The sequence below is a fragment of the Cupressus sempervirens genome, chromosome 3 (assembly GCF_028749045.1).
Source record: "Cupressus sempervirens isolate cs-2001-9-10 chromosome 3, ASM2874904v1, whole genome shotgun sequence".
NCBI lineage: Eukaryota > Viridiplantae > Streptophyta > Pinopsida > Cupressales > Cupressaceae > Cupressus > Cupressus sempervirens.
The window spans coordinates 884,987,305-885,014,115 of record NC_143120.1 but is presented as its reverse complement, the minus strand read 5'-3'; the positions used below and the strand labels follow the sequence as shown (position 1 = coordinate 885,014,115).

Here is a 26,811-nt window from a genome sequence, read left to right as displayed (position 1 = left end):
AAATAATAGATCACATATAGTAGAACACAAGACACCAAGATTTAATGTGGTTCACCCAATCCCTGGGCTACGTCCACCAAACAACAAGTCCAATATTATTACGATCTAGTGATTACAACTTGATTACAATTTGTAATCCCTTACAGCTTAATATTGCCGCAAGAACCAATTTTCACATCACCCACTGAAACAATCTCTAGCCCTAAGCCCTTTTATACAAGTATTTTTACTGCTTTAGGGTTATAATTAATACTTACATATCGGCCCAAATTCCTATTATAAGCTAGAGTTGTCATTGCACCAAAAGATCGACCTGTTAATGCTCGATACAACCCACTAGACTTATAGAACACACATGAGGTGGTTAAGCCATGTCAAAAATCTCGAGGGGAAGGCTGACAATTAGTCCAACAATTCACCCCTCAACGTTACCTGAGGGGATTCAAACCTATGACCAAGCTCTAATACCACTTGTTACAAGCTAGAGTTAGCGTTGCACCAAAAGATTGATCTGTTAATGCCCAATACAACCCACTAGACTTATAGAACACACATGAGGCGATTAAGCCGTGTCACAAATCTTGAAGGGGAAGGCTGGCGGTTAGTCCAACAAATCCCAATAAATAGGGCCCAATTTATTTTTTCTGGGGTGATGCCTCAAACCCCCCAAAAATTATGAAGTATGTACAATACTTCCCTGATTAGTCACCACAAACTAACACTAGGCTATTCCTATTAATGTCCTAGTAGAGTAAGTAATTTCACTAAGGGAAAATGTTTCTTCTTTGTTGCATATTTGATCCCCTTTAGAAATGTTTCTAAAGGATCTATTGAAGTTTAATGCATTATTATGCCATTGCATTCTTACAGAGACATTCTTTTGCTTCCTAGTAGGAATTGATGATGTCTTTTGCAACTTTCAATGACTCCTATTTCACAATATGTTTGGCTTCGTTCCCTAGGACAACCTGTTATTCCCCAATGTTTGAGTGTGAAGAGGAACATGCTTTGTTTGATAAGTATTTAATAATTCACATTTTTCGTAGGACGTATTTTGCTCATTTTAATAGATCTATGATGGTGTATCTTTCCTATAAATAAGTCCTATTTAACCCTTTATAAACTTTAATAAATAGAATATCATCATAGGTACTTTTTGTTGTTTCCTTACATTGCAAAAAACTTATAATGAAGGATCTTAAGGAATTTAGGAGGTTGGTTGGGACTAGGATGCAAGGATGACAATTATAAGAAATTGGATGAGAATGAGTTACATTAGACTAGGGATTGATTTATAAAAGTTCGGGGTAGATTAAGCTCAACCTTTGGATAATATGGTTATAATGGAAAAAATATAGAGGTGATTTCAAAAGTATATTATAATATAATTTATTTAGAATTTAGAAAATGTATGTGAGTTGATTAAATTTGGAATGGAGCTTTGAATTTGACTTCGATAAGAAGATGAGTGATGTACAATAAGACAATTTTCAAGCCCATTAAAAGAGGTATTAACTAAATAACCAGCTAACATGTAACTATATAAAAAGATTGAAACAATACTACGTGTTTTCCTTGGAATGATACTCATTTTTTTGTAAAGAAGAGAGCTCAATTGTGCCCATAAACAAAATGTATTGACTAAATAGGCAACTAAAATGTAAATAATAAAAAAATTTGAAAAAAAGTGTTCCCCTTGATAAGCAACCAAATTATGAACTATATTAAGCAGATTGCCAAAAAAAAAAAAAAAATGTCCCTTTAGATACACGTTTTAGTTTGTAAAGAGGAGGGCTCTGTTCTCCCCATTAAGCATACATAGGAGCCAACATTTCTTGGAGGGCTAAAATTCTTATTGTTCAGTTGAGAACTAACTCTCACCAACTTCGTTGTGAGACCGAACGTTGGAAGAGGCCAAAGGAGGCTTGGGAAGAAAGAATTTGCAGATTCTACAATTCTGGGAAAGTGGAAACTGAACAACACTTTATTTTAGAATGTGAAGCCTACAAGAGTAGTAGAGATAAATTTGCGGACACTATATGTGACAGTTCTTGGCATAACCTATTCAACGAAGAGTACATTGAGCAATTGGGTGGACTCATCATCATCTTACACAAGCAACGAACATTGTTACTTAAGTCTGCTTGAGTTGTCTTGCTGTCCCATAGGCTATTTTTAGCTTCGTGGACGTTAAAATTTTATCTATCTATCTATCTTTAGAGGTTTTGGCTAAAGAGCCAACTAAAACGTAAACTATAGAAAGAGGATTTTCTGAGGGGCACAATTATCTGAATCGTCTATGATGCCTCTCGCGCTTACGCCTTCGGCTCACTGGTATGATTTGAGTTAAATTCATCCTCCAAAGTCTTTATCGAACTCTCTTTTAAATTTTTTTAGTTCTTCTCTCAGAAAACAGCTCTATATTCGTTTTTATTGCAGGGCTTGTCAATGTCGGACCAGTATTTTTTCTTCCTTACCCAGCACGAAATTCTGCCTGGCGATATTCCCTGAATATCAGATAAATGGCACTTTCCCAAAACTCCGTAATAGACAAGTGGTTTTGGGAGCAGCAATTTCACGCAAGATTGAAATGCCATTGTTAGAGCCCGGAGACAGTCTGTTCAAGAGGCTATCGAGGATTGAAGACCCCAATCTGGACGCCATTTTAGTGCTGCAGCAGTGGGTCAACGAGGGCAGGAATGTTAGGATACAGGAACTGCGACATTACGTCAGGAAACTAAGAAAATTTCGCAGATATCGACAAGCTCTTCAGGTGGGTTCTGCAATGCTTAATTTTTTTTTTTTGAAAAGAAGTGCTTGGGTTATTGGATTTAGATTAAGTATTTAGGTATAGTAGTAGGCTAATACTAGATTGTTCTGTGTGCGCCAAAAACACCTCTGAAGAAAATGTAGAAAATTTCTGCAACAGTGATAGATTATTCATTATTGAAAACTACTTCTGAAACTATTTGGAATAGTCTGGTCTGTAGGACATACCAAAGTAGAAGTGAGTTGGATTGTCGCTTTGCTGTGCTATTAAGGGTGTGGTCTTATGAGGGGTTTAGGACTATTTTAAAGTGGGAGGTTCTATGAATTTTATAGTGGAATTCTATTTAGTTGATAGAAGCTGGTGGTCTCATGATTTTTTTATTTGATATAGTTAATTGATGTAATACAACAATAATTTCAACTAATGGGATCATGTTGGGGGACCCTCACTTCCGTGGTGATGTCACAACTTTTTGAGGCATTAACATGTAATGTTCCCATAATTAAATGAATAAATATGCTAGCCTATTCCTTTAATTTTTCCCCATAGGCTAGAGCATTAAAATAAAAGGGACCTGGGAATAATTAAATAAGAGGCCAAAAAACTAAAGTTCCAACAAATATCACTTCAATTATTCATTAGGGGCCACACCTTAAGTTCCTATTTTTCAGTCATGATTTGTGGGGTCACTCTTATGTTGCTTCCTTATCAAGGCAGGTTGAGTTTTTTAAGCAATTATTATTGGTTTCGTTTCAAAGTTCCAAAAATCTGGTTTCTTGGGTTACTGAAGTCTTTAAGAAGAAATTGTATAATGAGAAGTATTCATTCTTTACATCTTTGATATTTTATTTTCTCTGCTAGAAGTTGAGCTTCTCTACCTTTTAGGACACAACCCTTGGAAGTTCAAACTTGGATAAAACCCAAGCCAATCTTGGATAGATAGCATCCAATCTGATCACAGTAACAAGACCATTAAATTCAGTAACCCCATTCAGAAGGTAGAAGTGTTTCAGTTAAATACAGGGGCAAGTCAATCTAATTTTTCATGCTAAAGGTTAAAGCTTGACTCCTAGCAAAAAATACAACCTTCAAATAGACTTGTAGTTCCTAATTCCTGCCTTGGGATTCACATGCACAAACCGAAATCAAAGAGCTTTTCGGTTGCAGCTTCTCATGAGTTTGGAGCTGGTACTTCCAGAATTATATAGCAGCATATTATTTGTTCACCTCTTCCTAATCTAAGTCGCAAGTAAAGATAAGATTGTTCCCAATTTCTTACAAGTTGTTTGCATGTCTCAAATAATACATTTATCTGTGTTTCTTTTTTCAAAATTCCCATTAGATAAACTGTGTTTTGGTTTTGGTTTCCAATCTGATTCTAGAAAAATTAGTAGAAATAAAATAGCAAGGATATTTCATAACACCTTTTGTAGATTTGTCTCAACTTTCCAATTAATCTCCTTTGTCCCTTTGTATGTGCATGAACCAACACTTCTGATCACCAATGCTTGGGCTGGATTTCGATGTGGTATTTGATCATCTATCAACCTTGCACCTGGTAGGGATATCCATGTGTTTGTTGCTAACTCCAACTCAACCTTCTTACTCAATTGTCCTCTCCACTTCAACCCCCTTTCACCCTCCATGCCTGACCACCTCAACCACTACCGCCTCCACCCCTATACTCCTTGTGCATTTTCTCTTTGTAGCTCCCCGTATTCCAATTGGACTCAAACTCCAACTTTATATCTTCTTATAATAACTCCATCACTTCAACCATTGGTCACCATCCCCATTCAATCTTTGTCCACCAGTCACCACCAATCCTCCTGCCACCTCAGCGCCCTCTCACCCTTGTACACTTGTCATTCCTTGGTGGTCTTCCACACAACATTCAATCTTTTTCCTTAGTCACCAAGCCTCATTCCACCTTAGCTCCTTGTCACCTTTGTACATTTGTTGCCCCTTTGTGGTCTTCCATACGCTATCTGCCCTACCAATCCTCCATTGTTCAACCACCATTGCACTTGCTACCTTGTGTGTGGGAAATCTCTATCTCGCTCTTGTACTCCCCACTGCATGCATACCAACCTCCTTGTGATTCGAACCTTGGATGCCCCTTTTAATAGGTTTGCAACAACCATTGCGCTATGGTCTCATGCTCATAAGAACTGAAATTTTTGTATTGTTGGCAAATGACAAAAAAAAGCTTCAGCTTGTGTGCTGATTTCTAGCCCCCCACTTTTTCCACCTGCTCAAAAATATGGCCCTAACAAGTAGGGGCTTCTACTTTTGAGGAAAAGCATTTAATTAATCCTCATGGAGCCATACCTTAAAGCATACTTGATACTGTTGATGTTTCAAAACTTTTATCTTCTTTTTATCCTTCCACACCCTTCGATATTATCAACCTCTTGACAAGTAATCATTTCCTTTTTTTTTTGGTTTGTAATGCATGACTAACACCTAAAAAGGCCATTCTATTACTTGCAAACACAAAGAATAGAGAAGGAAGACTTGAGAGAAGAGTATTGGGGTTTTTGAGCTCAAGGGCAGGATGATTTATACAAATGTAACATTTAAGTATAAATTTTATTTCTTATGCGTTAAGTAATATTTGTATAAATACTTTCAGGATGTTTAAGATAGGTTTCAGCTTTATAGGAGTCAAAGTGTAGATTCTAGATTTTGAGGGTTTTCAAAAAATTCTAGGCTTAGCCAAAATTTCAGGATTCAACACGCCTTCAACAATGTTATCTCCCACAACTTGGCTTAGCTATTTTAGGTCAAATTGAAGCTAGAAGTTGATGATCCTGTCTTTAACAATGAAGACTTGGAGTTGGTTGATCAGGTGGATCGAGAGGTAGAGGTAGTGGCGATAGCAGTGGAGTAGGCTAGAGCACGAGGAGACCCTGGCCAGGACCTTGAATTCGAGAGTGATGGATCCAACTCGGATTATGAGGATGATCATGATGAGCATGTCACTAAGGTTCAACTTCACAAGCAGGGAGAGAGGATGGCTCTAGAGTCTTCCATGACCTATCTTAGGGGGACTTGTAGGACATAGGCTACTATGTGCCTTTATTTTGATATAAATGTTTAAACTTTTGATTCCATGGATTGCATATTCTATGACTATTGTAGACATTTGACAATTACACTATATTTCTATTTTGTTATTCAGTTTAAGTAATTTCTTTCAAAAATTCACATTTATACTTAAGCGATCTATTAAAAGTTGTGTATGTGTGCAAAGTAGCTTCTGTTTATCTCAATTATTGTGTATTTCATGTTAATTGGCTAAATGATGCATGAAAAAACTTAAAATCCTTAAAAATCTTTGAATTTCATGAGTTTTTTAATTTGCCGAGTCCTTGTCGAGTCCAACCATCAACTTTTAGTCCGAGACCGATTTGGGCTTGCCGAGTCGGAGCTAAGTCTGAGGCTGGTCGTGTTGGCCCGTTTGTAATCCTTCAGGAAACTTTTCGGAGCCCATTTATAGTAGTGGGCATGGTGAATTTGATGTTTTCTTGTATTTGCGAATTCTAGTTCAAGTTCAACACTGTTGCAGTTTCAGAGGTGCAAGATCTTCCCTATTCTATATTTGCAGTTTTGGTGGGAGAAATTCCTCACCTGGTATGTTGTTAGAGATATCGCTTCAGATATTTCACTTTGTTCTTCATTGTTAGATCTATCTCTATTGGGTGGAAATATAATTATGAATATCTAGTTCTTGGCCATTCAATGTTCTTGGTGTATACCCTTTGTTAACGATTCATTCTTGTATTTGCAATAATCTTATGACAGAGGAATTATCTATGATTGGATCCTTCAATGGAAGTAGCATTGTTGTACGAAGTTTTTGGAACTTGGCCGAGTACTTTGCCCTCAAGTATTTTTCCTAAGGTGTTTCCTTCCAATACTTTCTTTAGGCACTTCTTTGGGGACTTTGCCCTCGGGTACCTTTCCCTCATGTGCTTCTCTTAGGTACTTGCCCTCAAGTACTTCTATCAAGTACATTTCCCTTGGGTATTTCGCCCTTGAGTATTTTGCTTAGGAACTTCCCTTGGGTACTTCCCTCAAGTACTTTGACCTCGGGTATTTGCCCTTGGGTAGGTACCTTGGGTATTTTTTCCTTAGGTACTTTCCTTGGGTACTTTGCCCTCGTGTATTTGCCCTTGGGTACTTCCCTTGGGGGTTTCCCTCAATTAATTTCCTCAGGTGTTTGTTTCCGATACTACCCTTGGGTACTTTGCCCTTGGGTACATTACAATGGTATGTGGCATGAGGTGGAAATTCGAGTACTGTGTGGTTGGGTACATTACAATGGAATTAGGGCCAAACTCCTGCTAGCTCGTGGAACACTTAAAAAATGGACTTGATTGAATCTGTGATGATCTCCGATTAACTATGAACGTACTACTAAGTTATCATCTTTCCATTATCCTAAATGACATTTGTTAATTAACACCTATACAAATATTAGAGCAATTATTAGTCAAATATCAAAATATTTAAAAAATCAAATGAGGCCAATTGATATCTAATATTAGGATATTTATTTTTAACCAAATAATAATGACTATCATTTAGTAATTTATTTATTGTCAATCAAAATAATATTAAATAGATATCTTTTTTTTGATCGGTAGCCGCTTTTGACTAGAGCTTTGAACCACTGGGGTCACGCTTGGGGAACCCCATCCCCTTGGTAATTCATTCATATTCATTTTATTCATTAACGCTTCCTTAATATAGACCGCACAAACAACAATTCCTCAAGAGTATCCAACTCAGGATTCATACCTACTAAGTGACCAATCAAAGTTCAACAACCCGTATCATACTATCTCCTTATTCCTCCATTACATCTCCTTTTTCCTCCAATAGATCACCTTATCTCTCTAACTCCCTATCATTCCACAGCCTTATCTCTAACTCCTTATAACTCCCAAACTTCTCATCACTCCAAATCACACCTTTTGACTCTTTTATCATGAGTTGAGGACCATGAATAGGAACCCAACAAGGCACGAGAGAGACTGTTGAATGAAGCTCGAGGGGCCAAGGAACTTCGACAACACCATGGCATTTGGCAGGCCCGTTCAATGGCTGGTGCAGAACCATCTGACATGCTACAACAAAGGAACAATGACTATGGGCAGTGGGGAAAGAAATTGGTGAGGAAGGCTTAAGCATTGGTGGGGGAAGCAGTCTAGTCATCAGCTCCCAAATGATGGGAACAAACATACCAAGTACGGGCAAGGACATCCATCAATAGGGGCAAGAATTGAACACATCACCCATATCAACATGGGCTTGCAACTTCACTGTTGCACTATGGGTGGACCCATTAATTAAATAATGATTAATTGTCATTATAGATCCATTATTAAATAACTCATAAATACTAACCTAAAATATTTTTTTCATCAAAATAATAATAACATAATTGAGAAAAATAAACATTATTAGACATGATCAAATAACAACCAGCTTGGGAAGAGTCACAATCAATTACTGGTTGTGACCCTTTCAAAATTGGCTATCACCTACATAAATAGAAAAAAAAGACCAGAAGGGGGAAGAAGAAAAAACTGATCATCAAAAATCACATAAGATAAGCTAGATGGCGTACATACCAACGTGACACACCAAGATAGTTATAAGGGAGAAGAGTGGCATACCAAGATAGTTTATAAGGGAGAAGATTCATATAACTGACACAGCCTAAGTAACTTATTTCCATGCATGACAACATTCCCGTACCTGATGTACTTAGCAATCTCATAGTCCGCTCAATATTGACATATTCAATAGATGTGGTGAGAAACAAAAAAGCCTAACATAAAGGATATAAGAGAAGTCTAGTTAGCAAAGGACAAAAAAGTCAGTCCTCAGGCAGAGCAGAAAATCCTAAGATGTCATCCATGTATCGAGGAGAACAAAGTTGAGAATCAAAATACTCAAAAAAAGGTTGATAGTTAGAATGCGATCATTGAAGCATAAAGAAATTCATACATTATTCAATTGAATTAGAAACGTCATTTGCCATAGGCAACAAAGAAACCATCCAATTCATCTTTCTCAGATTTAAGAAGACTTCATAAGGAAGAGAGCACTCTTTATCATTTCTTTGGAATTAAGGCAAAGATTCAAATATCTCTGAAGGGCTTTACTAGGACATTCAACAGCGAGTGTTGAACAAAAGCAAGGCAAGGATTAAACATCTCTCAATTTCAATATGCTTAATGAAATTAATCAAATGCTGTTACGTCCCAAATTTTGCCCTAATTTTTAATTTGATCATAACTATTGGGTTAACAGATTATTTCTTTTCCTGATCATGTGAAACAAGTTAATTATATACGCTGTATCAACTGTGAACAAATTATTTCTTTCATGATCATGTGAAATGAGTTAGTTATTATAGACGTTGATGAAATAACCAATAACCTATAACTTTTGTTAGATGATTATTTGAATTATCAATCAATATATTTTTGAATTAATGTGTTGGTGAGAATATTGTTGCTTGGGTGATTGCAGGAGAAGATTGAAGAGAGGGGAAGCATTGCTAAACAAGATCATCGGAATGGGATGGTCGTTTGGTTTAGTCATCAGGATCGACAAGCATGACATAAGACTACCTTGGAAAGGATACAAAGATCTGACCATAGGTTGCATTATTGGGACCGCATGAGCTATTAGGAAAGCAATATAATAAAAATTTAAATAATCTAAATTAAAAATATAAAATTCATACCTTTGAAGATTTATTGGTATTTCTTATTTAATCATTATTATAAACTCTTAAATACGAACAGATGTATATAAAAATGAAGTGACACCAATAAATTATAATTTTATAATCCAATGATGTCATTTCACTAATATAGAGTGCATAATAATAAAAATAAATAAATTTAAAACTCTTCAACTCCTTATTCTTTTTCCCTCTTTATTTCTTTTCTCTTATATTTTGAATTTGTGATGCATTCAAATGGCCTTCTTGATAACTGAAGGTAGCTGAAGAGCCAAGGCCGGCTAATTAATAGAATATATTGGATCGTATTTGACACAACTTCTCTTCATACTGTATTAACTTTACCCTTACATTTGCCTGAAGCTTAGCAAGCCAAGTTAGTCTTAGCTTGACATCGGAATTCACATCTTACCATTATTTTTCTTCATCATCCGTCAACCAATTCGGAGCAAGGGAGACTGTGGAAGTTCATTTAATCCGGTTGCGAGAGGAAGAATTACCTTACTACAGGTCGCATGAGTCATGCTAAATTCATTTTGTTACTTGCCTACTCTATCTCTTTTCTTCTATACTCAATGTTACACCAAGTCTGAGCTCTGTTTTGTTCATTTTTCCTCGTTGGTATTAATACTATTGTTGGATCAGAATACTGGATTGAATGTATTAAGACATAGTTTCCTTAGTTAGAACTTTACAAGAAATCAATATCATGTTGCTTACTACCAAATAATCATGAGATTGTCTTAGTTATATGGAGGATGGAAAACTATAATAAAATCCAAGAGCCAATGATCCTGTCCGTAATGTTACTTTTTCTTTTTATACATTTGCAGAGATGTAATTAATATCATGATGTTCAAACACCAAGGAATTCATCGGCAAAGACGCCATTAGAGGTGAAGAGGTGTAAATAAGATGTAAAGGTTATAAACTCTCAAGCACTTAGGATTCATCGGCAAAGAAGCCATGAATGGTGAAGAGGTGAAGATAACCTGCAAGAATCAAAGAATGGAATCAGATAACTATGTAATAAAAACACATAATATTTCATGCATGTCCTGATAATGAAATTTGTTGTCAAGTCGAGTGGTGGAGATTGGGTTTACGTACCCAATTTGAAATCCTTGGCCAAGGTAGATACAGGCATATGTGCCAATCATGAGATCTTTTTTGTTTGTCCATAAGCTTCAGTTATTTAGGAATAACTGATGGGGCACTCAAACCATTGGGTAGCTCAGATGGTTGGACTTAAGAACATCCCAAGCCCGCTCCCGAGGTAGGGAGGGACGTTCTATTTAGTTAGGATGTGGGGATAAGTATGGTCCGCGGTTGGGAGGTTAAGCCTATGTCAATGCTTCTCCTCTCACCAATGTCGAGGCTTGAACAACATGACAAAGGGATTTCTCCATTAGTTTTTGTATGTTCTTTTGCACCTTTACCTTTATATTTATAGAAGATTAAATAGATAGTTGTCACTTGACTTTCAGCTGAAAATGTTATCAGATAGATCGAAGATAATAGTTAGTTGTTACTTTACTTTCAGTTGAACATGTTATTAGAGAGATTGAAGATATTAGTTGTTACTTTACTTTTAGTTGAACATGTTATCAGTTTGATTGAAGATATTAGTTGATAGTTGTACTTTACTTTCAGCTGAACATGTTATTAGTTAGAATGATTAAAAATGTTAGTAGCGTATTCATTTATTTATTTATTTTCAATAGATGATTATAATTTGCAAACTGAATAGGAAACAGTTACTCCCTTCTAGTTAAAAATAGTTAAAGGAAGTCTTTTTCATGTGAAATGGAATCAGTTATTAGGTCATTAGGTGTTTTAAATTGGTTAGGAAAATTCGTTTGTTACACATGCATATAAAATGATGTATATACTTGTGCGGTTATTCATAAGGCTTAGGGTGAGTAAAATCTCTCCTAAGAAGGATGGATACATTGGTACGATTATCCATGTGGTCTTAAAGAGAAGACGTATTGTGAGGAGACAACACTTAATGGATAGCTATTCTGATAACTAGAGCCCTAGGAAGCACTCCTCAAGAACTAAGCATCTTATCACAACCTCTCCTTAAGAAGAAATTTTAATTGGAAATTAGAATTTCATTATAATAGTTAGATAATATTTTATTTTCAGTTAGTGATTTATATATATAAATATTATTGGATTACTAACATATGTTGCAGGTTGATTAGTTAGGAGATTGCATATGACAAGGACGAAGGACATTATAGTGGTACGAGAGCATAGTCGTGCCATCCTATGAGTAGCGGTCTATGCAAACTTATCAAAGAAAAGGGAAAAATACCACTGTGAACGAATTGGCTAATGAGCTACAGGCTTTCATGGAACAAACCAACCAAACCCTATGAGTCAAAATGAAAGATTAGATAAATCTAATCAAGCCCTCCTAAAAGCTTTGCAAAATATGGGAAACTCTATCAATAACCTAAAATACAATCCTTCCCAAGGGAGAGATTTAAGCTCAAATAATCTAGAAAATAATAAGTCAACATCTTCTAGAGTCCTCAAACCTCCCTTCTTACCAAGGGAAGAAATGCCAATGGAAGAGGAAGGCATAGATCAACCTACCAATATCACATTAGAAAATGTAGGGCCTATGCAAGCCTTGAACCTAAAATTAGGGAATTCATAACATTTGCATAATTCTGTGAGGGTCAAAAACATGAAGCCCCTAAAAGAAGGAGATACAAAAATAAAGATCTTAAGCACAAACTAAAAAAGGTGATACATTTGAATTGCAATGGGTCAAGAAAAATGATAGCCCATGCATATTTGCAAAATCTGAACACCAATTTTACACTTAGCCCAATGACCAAAGAATATGCCTTCCAATTTGCCATACTCCACTTGGAAGAAACAAGGCACGAATGGTGGCACAACGAGCTTCTCTCCCTAGGCTATCAAAAGATAACTTCTTAACAAGAATTCTCGCAAAAACCTATCAAACGGTTTGATCAAGTACAACTTGAATGGTATTTCAAAGAACTCGCTTACCTTAGGCAACATGGGATAGTAGAAGAATCTGCAAATGATTTCCAAAAGCTTCCAGTCATGGTTCTTGACTTATTCCAAAGGAGGCTTACGTATTTATTTGTCAAAGGTCTAAAAGATTCCATAAAAAACATGGTCAATCCCTTAGAACCTCAAATAGTGAAAGAAGGCATTCAAAAGGCCAGGATGCAATGTTCCCGTCATAAAATAAATAAATAATTAAAGCTTTGTTTATTGGCCGATTGATTTATTATATCTCGGACCCATTTTTATTTTAATTGTTTCCATAGGTGTTGCCATCGGCTGTCTTTGTAAGCCCTTGGGAGTTCCTCCGAAGGGTATTTAAGCATGACATGTAGGTAGTAGTTGGTATGCGATTTGGATTATTCTTCTTTGTGCTGCAAATTCCAGTTGGGATTCTCTGTTGTTCACCATTTCAAAAGTGAAAGATCTTCCCTACTTGGCTATCTCGATTTCGGTGGGTTTCAACCCTCACCCTATTCCGTCTTTGTATTACTTGCTTAGGGCTGGCAAATCCGCGCACTTTGTTTGTAATTATAAGTATTGTTTGGTGAAGCTCCATCAATTCTATTGGCAACTATCTTGTTTTAGCAATTTATAACGTTCTCATATGTTCATTTGTCTAGGAGGAATTGGCAATCCGTCACCCATGGACTCCACCATACCATTATCCACAGCTTGCACCGTACAGACCCTTGCCTCCACTGTACAGCCTACCCATACCGTACATCATTGCCCTCACATTGTATAGACAAATTTGCTTCCCCAACTTGACCATCATCCAACTTTTTGAGCCTATCGTACGGACATCCTCTGTCCAGCTCTAGATTTACAACATCTCACTGTACGGCCTTTGGTTCTGATAGTACGACATCCTACTCCAACCGTACATCTTGCCACTGAGACCATACGGCCTCTACGATTGTTTTGTCATTCGAAACATAGGGGAACGGGAATATTATAGTGATATTAGAGCCAAGGATCTTGCTAGCTTGTGGACAGTGAATGAAAGTTTATAGCCGGGAAAGGAGATCCCACTCAGTTGATAGAATGGCAAATCAAGAACCCACTCCTGTAGAAGTCATGGCAGTATTGAGGGATCACAACCTCTACACAGGTCGTTTATGCTAAAAATGAGTATCTTTTAGCTTGCACGTACCAAAAAATGACAATATTTTGTTTAGTCACTCTTAATGCGATTTTGCTATTTCAAACCAACTGTTACTGTTTGCTCCTTTTGCTCAAAACCCTAGTTTTTATGCTGCGATCCAAATTCTTAGTTTGTATTCCTTATTGGTTTTTTTGAGATCTCAACCACGTCGTCAAAATTTTGTGGGTGCCTTGGATTCTGTGCTTTGAATTCTATCCCAGCTAGAATTTTAGTCTAATTTCAAATTCTGTGTGGTTTTTTTGAGATCTCTTCTAGGTATTTGTCAAATTTTTATGGGTTAGCTAATTTTTTCAAAATCTATGCAAGCCATACTTCATCGACAACACTATTTGTGGGCCTTATAAATGCCTCTATTTTTTGCATTGAGATTGTGCTTCAGAGTCCATGCTATCACCTCTTCTTTATTTTACGTTTTGTATGCATTAGAAACGTGCAAGATGGTATTATTGACCATCTTAATGTTAGAAGGAAATCAACGATTCAATGTCGAAAATTATAGCACCTGGAAGCAACACATGCTGACAATCTTCGAATATCGCTGACTTGATACACTTGTTTTGGGCACAAAGACTCATCCCACCACAGTCCAAGCAGACTAGGACAAGTTTTCTTCTGGCAAGTCAGACATTTGGAAGCATCTGAAGGAGTTGCGTGAGATATCCAATAAGAGTCAAGCGTTCTTTATGAGGAACCAATTGTTCTCCATCATGATGGATGAATGCATGTTCTTATAGGAAGCATCAACTTGAAGCTATTGGTTAGAAATTGGAGGAAGAAGATATAGTAGTCATCACCTTGAAGAGTCTACTTAAATCTTATGAGCACTTTATAGAGACTCGTTACATTACTTCCACTAATGTTGATTTGAAATCTCGAGAGTTGTGCACCAAACTTCTTCAATAGGATCGTTGGAAACAATAGTTTAGTAGTAGTGGCACCTCGTCCTCCTTAGAGCAAGCCTTTTCAGCTAAATCCTTTCACAAGGATAAAGGCAAATCTCAACACTCTTAGTAGAAAGGCTCTAGTCAGTCTCAGGATGGTTCAGTGAAGAAGGTGCAGTGTAACTTCTACCACAAATATGGGCAATTGCTCAAATATTGTCATGATCGGTTGGCCTTTGAATAGTGGAGGCAGTGAGGGTCTCAATCTAAAGCCAATGTTGCTGAGCACATAGAGAAGAAAGAGTCTTCCTTGTATGCCTTTATAGCTAAAAGTCCTACAAGCCATGCAAAATCTTCTGCTTGGTATATGGATTCTAGTACTTCTTGATACTTCACTCATAGGTGCTATTGGTTTACAGAGGTTTGTCCCTTTATCGATTCAATTATATTTGGAGGAGGTGAGATCATGTGACATTATCCTCAGCTTGATGTGGTCAACAATACCCACAGCTGTTGGATTGTTGATCACATGACACTTACTATTGTAACTGTGGTATTGAGGATCATAGTCTATATAGACTTGTGGGTACGAGTGATTCTCTTGAGCATGCCTTTGTAGCAAAATCATCTTCTATCAACAATCTCTGGTATCGACAATATGGTCACCTGGACATTTACTATTTTGCTTAGTTTGTTCGGTATGATTTTGTACTTGCCTACCTTAGATTCAAACTCAGAATTAGTGAGTTTGTGGAGCTTGTCAAGCTGAAAAGCAACACAATATGCCATTCAAGGATGGTGACTCATGGCGAGCCTCTGAGGTACAATAGTTGGTCCATGCTGATGTATGTGGTCGAATTAATACTCTTGTTACCAGGTGCAAGCGTTTCTTACTTTTTGTGGACGATTTCAGTCGTAACATGTGGGTGTACTTTCTTAGACAAATCAGATTTGTTTATTGTATTTCAGAAATTGAAGGCCTTAGTAGAAAAAGAGTCTAACTATTCTATTATATCTCTTAGGTATAATAATGGGGGGAGTTTTGCTCTATTGCTTTCTCTACTTTCTGCTACACACATGGCATAAAATGTCAATTAACCACACCATACACCCCTCATCAAAATGACGATGTATTAATGTTGCAACCGCATTATTACAAAAATGGCCAAGTCTATAATGGAACACAAATATGTTCCTAAGAAATATTAGGTAGAAGCAGTGTTTACTACAGTCTATCTCCTTCATCGGTCTCCTACACATGCAGTTAAGGGGAAGACTCTAGAGGAAGCCTGGATTGGTCACAAACCTAAGATCAACCATCTGAAAGTTTTTGGCTCTTTAGCATATGTATGGATTCCAGATGCCCAACACTTCAAGTTGGATTTCAAGAGTTAGAAGCTCATGTTTATAGGATACAATGACAACTATAAGGATTATTGATTGATTGATGTAGATGCTGATCCTCTTATCTTTAGTTGCGATGTTGTCTTTGATGAAGAACAAGGACCATTTCGGCTTTCCTTGCAGCAAAATTCAGAGGATCAACCTTTGAAGACCTCTTATTGGGGTGTCAATCTTCCATTAGGATCACCTCATAGGAGGGATGACCTAGATCCTATATTTAATTATGCACTACCTCACTATCTTCCAGATGATGCTAATCTTTCACCTATCCCTGATCCTTTCCCTCCTCCATGTTAGTTTGTGGTGATTGACTTGGGAAGTACTATACACTCACCATAATTTCTCAGCAAGGTTTGAGGCTAGGCTGGGCCTTGAGTGGGAGTTTGGGGGCAGAAGCCCCTAATACAGTTGAGGATGATTTTTTTTGGGCTATTTTTCCGGGGGCCGACATGTGTAATTATTCTAGCCCTAAGTTTGTATGCAGCAAAAAACTTGTAAAAAATGGCTTAGGGTTAGGGATTTCATGCGATGTGATGAGACAGTAGCTTCTTGCGGTGTTATTGAGCTATAAGGGATTGCAAATTGTAATCAGGTTGTAATCAGTGGATAATAAAAACATTGGAATCGCTGTGTGGTGGATATACCCTAGGGATTGAGTGAACCACATTAAAATTGTGTCTTGTGTTCTCTTTTGTGTGCACTATTATTTTCTGATATTGGATATATTTGCATATAATTGTTATTTTTGTCTCGTTAATCCTAACAAGTGGTATCAGAGCCTAGTTGTTTCAATTATCCTCTGCAGGAAAGTCTCACGGTGGAGTGGGAACGATGCCAAACGAGGTTGCGCTGAAGGTTGAGAAGTTTAACAGGTAGAACTTTCAACTATGGAAAATGCAAATGGAGGACTATCTTTATCAAAAAGATTTATGGCACCCATTGGAAGGAAAATCCAAGAAATTGACTGCTATGACAGATGAGGACTAGGATATTTTGGATAGAAAGGTACTTGGAAGTATTCGTTTCTGCTTGATGTAACTGGTGGCATTTAATATTACAAAAGCAAAGACAATTGAAGAGTTGAAGCGGACCCTAACAAAGCTATATGAAAAGCTCTTCGCTTCAAATAAGGTATTTCTCATGAAGCGTCTATTTAATATGAAGATAATTTGATTCAAATTATTTAAATGAGTTTAATACTATTACTAGTCGATTATCTTTTATAAATGTTAATTTTGATGAAGAAATTAGGGCTCTCTTGATTTTGTGTTCTTTGCTTGAAAGCTAGAATGGCTTGGTAATGGGTGTGAGTAATTCTATTTTTGGATCTAACACCTTTAAATTTGATGATGTAATTGGTGTTATTCTGAGTTAGGAAACTCGTAGGAAAAGCTTAGGTGGGTCTACATCAGGAAGTGTTTTGAACACACAAAGCAGAGGCAAAACGAATGAGATAGGAAGGAATTCTTGAAATCGTGGGAAATCAAGAGGAAAATCAAAGGGGAGGTCTCTATCAAGAGGACCAAGAGATTGTTGGTATTTTGAGAAACCAAGGCACAAGAAGAAAGATTGTTGGACTTGAAAGAACAATGAAAGAGACACACAAGAAGAGATCAAGGAGGCAAATGTGGTAAGTAATAAATTTGAAGAGGACGCTTTGCTTCTTTAGAAAGTGTTGATGATTCTTGAGTTTTAGATTTAGGGGTTTCATTTCATGCTACTTCCCATAGAGGTTTTTTTTTGATTATGTTCAAGGGCTTTTGGGCTTTTTATTTGGGAGATAATGAACCCTGTTAGATTGTTGGAAAGGAGAAAATCAAGATTAAGTTGCAGAATGGGAATCATTGGCTACTACAAGAGGTAAGACGTTCCAAGATTGAGTAGGAATTTAATTTCAGCAGGGCAACTAGGTGATGAGGGTTACACGATTACTTTTAATGATAGAAATTGGAAGGTTTCAAAAGGTTCCCTTGCAATAGGAAAAAGTGTGAAAGTAGGCACTTTATATCTTTGTATAGATCATACTGTTCCTTGTACTTTTATTGTTTTAGAGAAAAATGATTTTTTAGGAATAGTTGCTGCAGTGGAGCAAGGAGAACAAACAAATGCTGTAGATTTTGATACAATGCTATGGCACAACAGATTTGGGCACGAAGGAGAAATTTATGAAATTACTTCATTCAAAGAAAGTTTTATCGGGTCTGAAAAGTTGTGTGTATGGACAACAAAAGATAGTTTGGTGAAGAATGGGAAGGAAAAAAAGAAAATGAAATTAGAGCTTGTGCATACAGATGTATGAGGACTAGCTCATGTATCTTCACTTGGTGGCCCTCATTAGTATGCTACATTCATTGATGATGCAACTAGGAAAGAATGACTATATATCCTTAGACATAAATTTGATGTATTTCAAACTTTTAAGAAATGGAAATACTTGGTTGAGAATGAGGCTTGTAAAAAGCTAAAATGTCTCAGATCTGATAATGGTGGTGAGTATTGCAGCAATAAACTCGAAGATTATTGTTTCACTAATGGTATTCGTAGGCAAAAAATTATTCCAAGGACTCCACAAGAAAATGGAGTGGATGGACATATGAATATGATAATAATGGAGTGTGCAAGGAGTATCAAGTTGCATGTTGGTCTGCCCTTAAATATGTGGGCGGAGGCTGTTAAAACTGTTGTATATTTGATTAATTGAGGTCCCTCTACCCCTTTGGACTGTGGTATTCCAGAGGAAGCATGAATTGGTAAGAAGGTGAGTTATTCTTTTCTCAAAACCTTGGATTGTGAAGCATTTGCACATATAGATTCTGAAATAAGAACCAAATTGGAAGCTAAATCCAAGAAATGTATATTTGTTGGATATGACATTGATTAATTTGGTTGTAGGGTTTGGGATTTTGAAAATCATAAATTTGTAAGAAGTAGGGATGTCATATTCAATGAGAAAGTGTTGTACAAAGATTTGTTGCAGCTGTTGATGTTTGATAGCTTCAGTCGCATAAACCTACTATATATAAGATATAATTTATATGTACGTGTGTTCCTTATACTTGAGATATAAGGTTATTGTTATATGAGAAAGACTAATATAATATATATGTATGATTAAATTTTTTATTATATTATTTGATTAATGAATAGATATGTCCTATGAAGGGACATGTCGATTCATGGCCTATTCTCTATATAAATCTAAGAGGATGTTGCATTTGGAATGCACATACCAATGTGATAATGCTTAGTACATTTGCAACAGATCGGAAAAACCAACATGGTATCAAAGTCAACTGCAGATGTAATAAAGGAAAATATAGTTTTTCTTAGCAGATGGATAAAAGCATCACATAGTGACATAGCAATCAATTACCTTGATTGTTTGGTAGAGTATGAGAAGTGAATGAACAGGCTATAATGTCCCCATTTTTAGTAGGTTCCTGCAGTTGGCCAGGTTAGTTCACCATCGCGACCCTCGTGAGTTGACAATAGGATTTGAGGGTCTTAGTTGTTTGGTTATAGGCTTTCCAGTAGCCTATGGTGTGTTGGCTCTGTTTGAGGGACTTACTATTTATAGTAAGTCAATCTGTTGGTTCCAATGAGCTCAGTTGAGTTAGAGGAGTTGTGTAATGACCCGTTTCAGGCCATTAGATTTTTAACCCTAATTGTGCGTATATTTTATTTTTTCCTTCTTGATATCCTTTCCAATGCCTTCTATATCCTATATATATGTGTGTATCTCCAAGTGACATGTCCTTTCATTATTAAAAACTAAATATATTGATAAGATAACTATATTATATATTATTATATTAAATATGATTATAAATTATATAAATCATATTCCTTGTAATTAATAATACTACGATGTAGACACATAAATGCAGGGAGACACGAAGCAAACACATTGATGCATGAAGACACGATGTAGACACATAGTATACATGTTAAAACCTTGCTTACAAATTGAAATAAGAAAAAGTAAGGAAATGTTTTACCACCTTGATCGTGAATGTCGTGCTCCTTTCCCCTGTCTCAAAATCAAAAGTTAGATTGGAAATGCATATTTTCTGTAGCTAGTACTATAATAGGGTGTATCATTGCATAGTGGATGGAAGATTTACTGCGGCTATGAGTTTGAACACGCTCAGCTTGGGGCTCCCTCAAATTTTTAATCCATATTGGGATTCTCGCGCCCCAACGCGACTGATTTACTCCTCCCCCTGTGCACACTCCCTACCCACTAGGAACATGCTTAATTTTGACGTGGATGGAAGATTTACTACAGCTCGGAGTTTGGACACGCTCAGCTTGGGGCTCCCTCAGATTTTTAATCCATGTTGGGATTCTCGCGCCCTAACATGACCGATTTACTCCTCCCCCTGTGCACACTCTCTACCCACTAGGAGCATGCTTAATTTTGACGTGGATGAAAGATTTACTGTAGCTCTAAGTTTGGACACGCTCAGCTTGGGGCTCCCTCAGATTTTTAATCCATATTGGGATTCTTGCGCCCCAATGCGACCGATTTACTCCTCCCCCTGTGCACACTCCCTACCCACTAGGAACATGCTTAATTTTGACATGGATGGAAGATTTACTGCGGCTCTGAGTTTGGACATGCTCAGCTTGGGGCTCCCTCAAATTTTTAATCCATATTGGGATTCTCGTGCCCCAACGCGACTGATTTACTCCTCCCCATATGCACACTCCCTATCCATCATGAACTTAAGCACAAAGATTTTAATAATGTCTCCTTCTGAGACCTTTCTTTATAACTCAAAAATTCTTTTGTTCCTTGAGTTTGCAATAATAACATTTCATGCCAATTTTTAGTATCATATCCACTTTGATCCTGAACTAATAATTTGACCTTACAATGAAAATCTGAATACATTAAATAAGGAATCTCATAGAGGTCATCTTAAAATCCAATAAAATAAATAAATTAGAAGATGGCATCACTATAATGTCTTTGCTTACAATCTACTTAGATTTTTTTAAAGCTTGAATATAATAATTCCATCTTCAATTGAGAGAAAAATACTTAAAAAATATAATTTTATAACGAAACAAAATATTTAATAGAATCAAATCTCAAAATAAATAACTTATCTTGATTTAAGTGATGGAATGCATTTCATCTGATGGAGGAATTTGATGGATTGACCATGGTAAGAAATTTGCTTCCGGTCCCACCTCCTATATTCAATATTCACACATTTATTATAAGTTCTTTTTCCTTTGTTATTACCTCAAATATTCTTGTCCAATTGTTTTTATGTTCTTTCACTTCTAACTTGTTTTCCTTTCTTTGTTTGATAGTATATATAAATGTTTGGTGTAGGTGGAATTCTTGCAATGCATAGTACGCCCTGAACTGCTCCTCATGCTCAAATGATTATTTTCCACTCAAATTGTCTTTAATAAATATTGGAGCTGAATGTTCTTTATACAATATTGATCATCATAAGATTTTTCCCCTCATATATATGGCAGTAGTGAGGGTACTATCACCTTGTATTATTATCATTTTTCATAATCTCCAGCTACCATTATCTTATTTACTCTCCAATGAGAATTATTATAACCTTCTCTCTTTGACATCCAATACTCCCTTCTTAGAAAAAACTCTGAAATTCATTCTTCTTTATTCCAAAATCTAACATCTGATGATCCTTGAATGATTTGGGGCTGCCTTTATTTATGTTACAATGAGAATGTCAGCCACGTTGTAAAAGCTATAACTCGTCTCTTTAATAACCGTAACCCTTACACTTCATTCATAATCGGTGATAACTTATATTGCAAACTCAGATGATAACTTGGAATTGTTGCAGAGACGGTACTAGATATGTTTGCCCAATAATTTTATTATATTAATCTCATATTTATCCCAGATAAATACTTCTGATGATCAATATGATATATTGACTAATTGTAAAAATTAAATAGTTCGCAGATAATCTCTAATGATATCTTACTGATTGTTAATCAATATCGCTTCATATATTTTCTTTCATGTTCAGCCGCGGATTCAACTCATATCTGCAATCTTTGAATCAATTCTTACTTGACAAGAAATCATTGTTTATCATTGAATGCTGATTATCGTTCTCCTTGCCTGTATTTCTATGGTTTCCTCCCATAATTCAGTCGTTGCAATCAAATTTGAATGCTCCAGACTTAGCCCTTCATTGTTGGCATAAAATATTGCTTTTTAGTCATCTTTTCCTTGGTTAGTATTCCCTAATTTGCTGACTGTATATTCTCTTGCTGAGTCATCATAACCCTAAAAAAAACATCTATTTTATTCCAACTGAAACAGCTTGAGGACCTCGCCTGCCAAATAATTACTGAGAAATCGAAACAAAACCGAAACCCAAACCAGTTATGTAGTAAATGAAATAACCACGCATCAGTTTGAAATACAGTTTTTAAAGAAACTTTTTTCTTGCTCATTCATACAGCAGTATTAAAATCATTCCCAAATATGCAAATTTTGGAGAAAATGATTAGCCCTGGCAAGATGTGATTCAGAAGCAGCTGGAAAATAACTGAATTACTTAAATCCTGGAAAGAACAAGAATTCCAAACCCACTTTAAAATTTACCACTCCATTACAGCATTTCTCCCTCAAAACAGAAACGATCTGCAAAGACACATTCGAGAATCATGAATAAAATACAGCGATTGTATTTCAAAACCTACATTCAAAACAGAAACTAGGAAAACTGGCAAAGACACATCCGAGAATCATGAAGGGCTACGCAGTCAAGGCAATCAAGAAAATGACGAGAAATGTTCCTGATCTAGAAAATCAAGAATCCTATCCGCTTTGAGCACAGGAAAACCAAAATAATTAAATTTGGATAAATTTTACATGCATCAAAATTACCCAAATTCAAGAAGTCGAAAAGTAATCCGAAAAGAGGAAGAAAAGAGATACCCAGCAGATTAATGTCCCGGATGCAATGTAGACAGTTTATTGTTGTTTAGGCTTTATGGACCCTTTATTTGTAAATTGTGAATATTAAATAACGTCCGTTCAACTTATTAACTTCCAGATTTGTAATCATATTCTTCAATGATGATATGTTTGTTTCTTGATCAGAATGACAGTGATGGGCATATTATCTTTGATTTGGCCAATACCAAATATCTTCTATTGCAATATTTTTTCTTTGTTTGGCATTTTGAAACATACAGAGATAGGGATAGGTGCAATGTACAATAAATATACTGTGGAATGTAGTTCATAGGAAATCACCAGTCAAAAATTAAATTGGTGATCATAAATTACGTAATAGCCATAATGATTGTGAACTATACTAGGATTGATAGAAGCCCACATAATAGCGTATTTAATCTTCACATCCGAATTCTATAATGTTGCATTCTTGAATATCAACTATTTAATGATAACTGAGATTAAATCTTCCTTCACAGGATGACAGAATCATGCTCTAATACCATTTGTAATGACCCGTTTCAGGCCATTAGATTTTTAACCCTAATCGTGCGTATATTTTATTTTTTCCTTCTTGATATTCTTTCCAATGCCTTCTATATCCTATATATATATATGTGTGTATCCCCAAGTGACATGTCCTTTCATTATTAAAAATTAAATATATTAATAAGATAACTATATTATATATTATTATATTAAATATGATTATAAATTATATAAATCATATTCCTTGTAATTAATAATACTATTAATAAGTAATTAAGATATATTTGTCAATAGTTGATTTATGTGTATGTATATTAATTATTTATATTCAATAATATAGTATTTTTATATCTTATATATATATTTATTATATACACGTATAGTTATATGATAATATTTATGGTATATATATAATTTATATTTTTCAATTTATCTACATTATTAATCTTTTTAATAATATATAATACTTATTTATTATTATATATCAAAATGGGGATATCACAAGTTGGAGGATGCTCTTTGTTTTTATTTCGAGCTTCTAGTTTGGGCTCCAAGAATCTTGGAGAGAGTGTCTATTTATAGTAAGTCACCTCGTCAGGTTCTTTCATTGTCTTTCATTATCATGATCACTTTGGTGTTGTCAGATTTCGATTCTAATGCTTCTTCAATTGTTTTAGCAAGACGGGTGAATTAATATTACTATTCATCTAAATACATTGAGGTTGCTATTTTTGTTAGTGTTGTTGGTTGGTCACCTCAGTATCATAGCTTGTTGGAATCAGGACGAAATTTTTTAAATCATGGGAACAAGAAACAATGGCCTTACATGTCAAAATTTGAAGTTATGGTGGAAAAGGTCATTTTCTGGAGCTAAAAGCAATTAATAAATTATATTAATAGCACTTAAATATATTCTAATGTTGTGTAGAGTAAGCTCCTTAAGTGGAGTTCTTTTGGGAAACCGGTGCCATTTGGAGATTATAAATATGAGAACATTTGATGAGAAAAACATCCGATTATTTGTTATCTCTTTGCTTGTTGTCTTTGTGACAATACTGAGTTTGTGGTTTTGTTCCCTTGCTGAAGTATAAGGGTTAGATTTTGAGTTTATCTTGTGATTTTTTGCTGAGGTAAAGCAAATTGTGATTCCTTCTCTACTGTATCTACTGTTATTGAGAAGTTGATTGAACAAGTGTTGAAGACTAGATTCTGGATAGCGAATTGAAGGCTGAATTATTAATTTTATGCTTCTACATCTTGGCTGAGAGTTCAATTTGAATGTTATAGAGAAGTCGTTTCACTATAGGGCAGTGTCAAGCTTTTGTTAAAAATAGATCAATTCATTATTTGTTTTCAGAATTTTAGTGTGAAGCATTTATATTCTAAAAACACAAATAGAAACAAATACATTCCAATGTCATATAGTTATAACAAAGTTGTGCAACAAGTGTTTGACAAAATGTCAAACCATTGATTTGTAAAGAAAATTGATGTTTGCTTAAGCTATAACCAAACAGGGTTATTACAGTGGTAACAGAGCTTGCTTGCAAAGTGTTTGACGAAATGTCAAACAACTGAATTATAAAAGAATTTGGTGTTTGTTGAAGTTATAACCGGTTGGGGTGGTTATAGTGGTATTAGAGCGGTTTCTTGCCATGCTGTGGGGTCGGAAATTTAAAAAAAAAAATTTCAGATCTGTTGTTGTTTATGGAGTGACCAACACTCTAGCTTTTTCCATCTATGAACAGATACATGAGGCCTAGTAGTTTCGGGAGCTAGTGGGGTAGTGAGGAAGATAGGAGGAAATTTAATTCCTTGAGAGACAGTATAGAGAAACTTAAGCGTCATCAACATAAGCTGGGCGAGAGCTTGTCGAATCCAGAGATAGTTGAGAGGGCACTGAGGTATATGGTTTCTGCCTTTAGAAGACCGACATTGAGGTTGCAGGGAAGGAAGCTTGAGTTTTCCCCGACAGGTGTCCATGATGTTGATGTACCTATATTTAGTACGACACCTGTTAGTCCCATCCGCAATGTTGATGATGGACTCATTTCACAGAGATTAGTAGATGTGTCTATACCCTTGATGAATAGCGGTATTGAGCTTCAATAGGTTGAGGCTCCTAGAGTTGTTGCAGCTAGTGTAGAGATGATTGATGCAGTTGTTACTACTGACACTTTCGGCTCTCAAGGAAGGGATTATTATTGGAGATTTGTATGTGAGTTATCATAGTGTTGCTCCAGTACAGGAGGCAGCTGCTTCCTTAGGTGGGACCAGTGCATGTATGGAGTCATCTAGTTGTGATGTTGGTGATTTGTATGTTATAGTGGAGTCAATAGATGTGGATGCAGATAGTATGGACACATCTAATGATACATTTGATGATGCTATGAGTTGCACCTAGAACGATATCCCTTGCCATATATTAGCTAATGACTTCGAGGAGGTTTTGGATGGGTCCCAGGATCATTCTTTACAGGATCTATCCTTTGAGGTGGAAGCTAAGACATGTGGGGATATTGATATTGTGAGGGCTTCCATTTCTTCAGATGAGGAGTTGATTGAGGTACATAGTAGTTGTATTTCAGATGCAAAGTTGTGCAAGGTCGATAGCACAGATGCAATGAGTGATCGTGTAGTGGGCAGTTCTGATTCGGTTTCCTATCACAGTGCAGTTAGTGAGATAGAGAGCTTGCATAGGATGTAGGGGTTACAGAGGCATCATGTGACTTGTCAGCTAAAGATTAGTGATAGTGACATTTCTTCAGCTCTTTAGCATTATGATGTTATTCGTCAGATGCTAGCTACATCTGGTTGGGGTGCTCCTGTGTTAGATGAGCACGGTGATAGTAGTCTTTCCCTAGCAAAGATTCATACGCTTCAAGAGGCTGTAAGGATCTTGAAGCATAGTTAGTCTTAGTTTGTTGCTGACAGGGATTACCTTTTGGAGTGGGGTAGCACCTGTTATGAGACATTGTTAGGGAAAAAGGAGGAGCAACTAAGCTTACCCAGGAGCTTGAGGTGACTGTGGACTCTCTTTAGTATACTTAGTTGGCTCTTCAAGAGTCACAGTCATAGTTGGATGAGATTATTGTGGAGTTAGAGTGGATACAGTCGACATCAGCCCCAAACCCTGTTTAGCTACATATTGTGGTTGGTGGTGAGTTTGCTTCCACGGTTGGTGAGTTTGAGGTGTCCATGATGTTGATGTACCTATATTTAGTACGACACCTGCCAGTCCCATCCACAGTGTTGATGATGGACTCATTTCACAAAGATTAGTAGACGTGTCTATACCCTTGGTGGATA

The 26,811-nt window shown here is 36.2% G+C and overlaps 1 protein-coding gene across 1 annotated transcript in view; it reads left to right on the top strand.

Annotated features, from left to right (window-relative positions):
* Nucleotides 1-2,185: 2,185 nt before the first annotated feature.
* LOC149569631 (large ribosomal subunit protein mL101 (rPPR4)-like) overlaps nt 2,186-26,811 on the top strand; it is a 51,344-nt gene continuing 26,718 nt past the window's right edge. The window contains exons 1-2 of the mRNA XM_089822342.1: nt 2,186-2,334; nt 2,440-2,773. Of these exons, the coding sequence (XP_089678468.1) occupies nt 2,300-2,334; nt 2,440-2,773 (369 nt within the window). The 5' untranslated portion in view covers nt 2,186-2,299. The remainder of the gene's footprint in view (nt 2,335-2,439; nt 2,774-26,811) is intronic.